Source organism: Mus caroli, unplaced genomic scaffold (assembly GCF_900094665.2).
Source record: "Mus caroli unplaced genomic scaffold, CAROLI_EIJ_v1.1 scaffold_19904_1, whole genome shotgun sequence".
Taxonomy (NCBI): domain Eukaryota; kingdom Metazoa; phylum Chordata; class Mammalia; order Rodentia; family Muridae; genus Mus; species Mus caroli.
Window position 1 is genome coordinate 6,902 of NW_018389327.1, and position 3,545 is coordinate 10,446.

Genomic DNA, 3,545 nt, shown 5'->3' on the forward strand with positions numbered 1-3,545 from the left:
GTAGAAATTAAACAAATAATCTCAAACTGTATCATCTTTTAAATTCATAATCTGCAGATGTAAGATTTCTTTGAAAAAGAATCATAAAAACAGATGGATTGAGAAATATATTTGGCAGATTAAAATAGTGGGATTACCATGAATTACCACTGCGATTGCATTAGAATTATGAGTTAAAGCATGGATAGTTGCAAACTAGAGAACAGTAAAATTGTAGAACATGATACTAAATCACCTGATATATTGGATTTCTTTGGAAAATATTTTCAGATTAGTATAACATTTATTCTTTTGCAGGAATATGATTCACATTCTATATTTATCACTACTATTGAATCTTTAACTACAAAAATGAGGCAATTAATTCAATAGGATTGGATTTCTAAGGCATGAGACTCAGGTATAGTACAGAGGCACTAAGTGAGTATTCTGTACAGATATGATTGTGATTGTATTTATTATATATACTTTTCTATATGTAAAGCACATGCATTGAAGTAATAGGAATATAGGCTATGTACATTCTGGAAGATCAAAAGTTAAAGAGTCATGATAGTCAAGAATTAGTATGAAAAATAAATGTTTATATAGTCAGTGTATCACAAACTTGATGTATGCTTTATTATTTTTTTCAGCTATATGAAATAAGCTTCCATTAATATCTTAAGAGAATACACTCTTCACTTATGTTCTCACTCAAGAATGTTCTTTATTTCCAAGCTGGGCTTGGAGTCCTGGCCAACATGTTTCTTATTTGTTTCTATATTTACATAATCCTAGGACCCAGACCTAAGCCCACAGACCTGATCTCCTGTCAACTGACCTTGGTTCACATAATGATGTTTCTCACTGGAGGGGATATTTGGCTTACAGACTTATTTGAGACACTGAACATTGAGAATGACATCAAGTGTAAGGCAACTTTTTACATAAGCAGGGTGATGAGAGGCCTCTCTATCTCTACCACCTGCCTCCTCAGTGTGTTCCAAGCTGTCACAATCAGTCCGAATACTACTTTTTTGGCAAAATTTAAACAAAAACTAAAAAATTACATGATATATGCTTTCTTATGTATGTGGTCTTTCAATTTGTCCTTCAGTAGTAACCGGATCTTCTTTGTTGGTGCTTACACCAATGTGAGTGAGACCAAACAGATGAAGGCTACTAAATACTGCTCACTCTTACCCATGAACAATATCATCAGAGGAGTTATTTTAACAGTGACAACTTCCAGAGATGTGTTTCTTGTAGGAGTCATGCTAACCACAAGCACGTACATGGTGATTATCTTGTCCAGACATCAGAGGCAATGCAAGCATCTTCATAGCATCAGCCACATGAGAGCCTCCCCTGAGAAAAGGGCCACCCAGACGATCTTGCTGCTGGTATTTTTCTTTGTGGTTATGTACTGGGTGGACTTCATCATTTCAACGACCTCATTCCTGTTATGGAGGTATGATCCAGTCATCCTGACTCTTCAGAAGTTTGTGATGAATGCCTATCCCACAATTACTCCTTTGGTACAAGTCAGTTTTGATAACAGAATAATAATTATGCTAAAAAACCTGCAGTCAAAACACTACCATCTATATTTTTAAAAATATGTTTTTGCTCTTCTTTCAAAACCTATTAATATTTTCTTATTTATATGTACAAGTGTTATGCTATAGTGCATGCCTGTGTGCATTCTCCTGTGCCCACAGAGGTGAGAAGATATCATGGCATCCCCTGGAACTTGACTTATAAAGAATCATCCTGAGTAGCGCCAGTTACTTTTTTCCCCAAAATACAGATTTTTAAAAAAAATTTTAATGTTTCAAGTAGCAAAGGAAAATTCTTCACATGATTTTAAATAAAGTATGTCCTATTACACATATACATTCTTTTGGCATTTCTGTTGTCAAGTAGTAGAGTGTTCTTAAATTAAGTGTACATAATCAGTTGATATTTCCACATAAATTCTCTTTTCCTTTTTACTTTATATAATAAATATTACTTTGATGCTCTGGTTACTCAAAAGAAGACTCTCATTGATATTCACTTTTTTTTCTTTCCTTTTTTCCTTTTTTCTTTTTTTATTGGATATTTTCTTTATTTACATTTCAAATGTTATCCCCTTTCCTAGTTTCCCCTCTGAAAATCACCTATTCCCTCCCTTCTCCCCTGCTCCCCAACCCACCCACTCCCATTTCATAGCCCAGGCATTCCCATATACAGGGGCATAGGACCTCCACAGGACCAGAGGCCTCTCCTCCCACTGATGACCTACTAGGCCATCCTTTGCTACATATGCAGCTAGAGTCATGAATCCCACCATGTGTTTTCTTTGATTGGTGGTTTAGTACCAGGGTACTCTGGGAGTCCTGGTTAGTTCATATTGTTGTTATGTTCACTTATCAAAAATAGTTTAAGTATTTGTTGTAGCTTTATTTCCCCCTAATCATAATTCATGTGTATCCATAAAAGAATGTGAATTTTAAAATTCCATTTTTACCAGAGATATTTAATGAGTCTTTTATGAAACTACAGAGAAATGGTTTATCTGTACTTCATTTTATCTACTTTTTGAAATATTAATGGTAAATAAATTTTTTTCTATACACATACATCTTCTACAATGTGTTTATTGTGTATCTGCATACATGTATGTAAGTGCCTGTTCACAGCTGAGGCATGTGTGTATATGTACATGTTGAGGCCAGGAAATAATATTGACTGTTGTTCTTTTTCTGCCATTCATCATGTGTCTTGATAGGGCATCTCCCTCTGTGACCTGTACCAAGATAGTAGTCTCAGTGTTTCTGCTGTCTCTATCTTTCCAGCTCTGTGATTACAAGTGTTTACCACCATACTCTATCATTTCAACATTGTTTTTCTTTTATTGAAAAAAAGTTATTTTTCATATAACATATTCGCATTAGGATTTCCACTTCGAATCTTGTATCCTGAATCTCTCAGAGACCAGTCCACGCAGGAGAGCACACTGGACACAGAAGCAACAGAGCTTCTTGGACAGGGATCCTTCCGGGCTTCATCTTCAGCCAGGAGGTGGATCTGAGTTCCAGACCACAAGAAAACACAACCAAACGGGTGATGGAATTGAACAAAACCATCCAAGACCTAAAAAGGGAAGTAGAAACAATAAAGACAACCCAAAGGGAGACAATTCTGGAGACAGAAATCCTAGGAAAGAAATCATGAACCATAAATATGAGCATCAGCAACAAAATACATGAAATGGAAGAGAGAATCACATCTCAGGTGCAGAAGATTCCATAGAGAACATGAACACTACAGTCACAGATTATGAAAAATGGAAAAAGATCCTAACTCAAAACATCCAGGAAATCTAGGGCACAATGAAAAGACTAAACCTAAGAATAATAGGTATGGATGAGAATAAAGATTTTCAACTTAAAGGGCCAGTAAATATCTTCAACAAAATTATAGATGAAAACTTCCCTAATCTAAAGAAAGAGATGCCCATGAACATACAAGAAGTCTACAGAACTCCAGATAGAATGGACCAGAAAAGATATTTCTCC

General features: G+C 35.4%; 1 protein-coding gene across 1 annotated transcript; it reads left to right on the forward strand.

The window, feature by feature from the left end:
* The first annotated feature begins 637 nt into the window (after nt 1-637).
* On the forward strand, nt 638-1,691 carry LOC110288043 (putative vomeronasal receptor-like protein 4). The gene has a single exon (XM_021154500.1). It carries the CDS (start codon nt 687-689, stop codon nt 1,596-1,598), a length of 912 nt encoding a protein of 303 aa, XP_021010159.1. The 5' UTR covers nt 638-686; the 3' UTR covers nt 1,599-1,691.
* Nucleotides 1,692-3,545: the final 1,854 nt, after the last annotated feature.

Coding starts and splice junctions, on each gene's coding strand:
- LOC110288043 (XM_021154500.1), top strand. CDS start 687: ATGTTCTCACTCAAGAATGTTCTTTATTTCCAAGCTGGGCTTGGAGTC.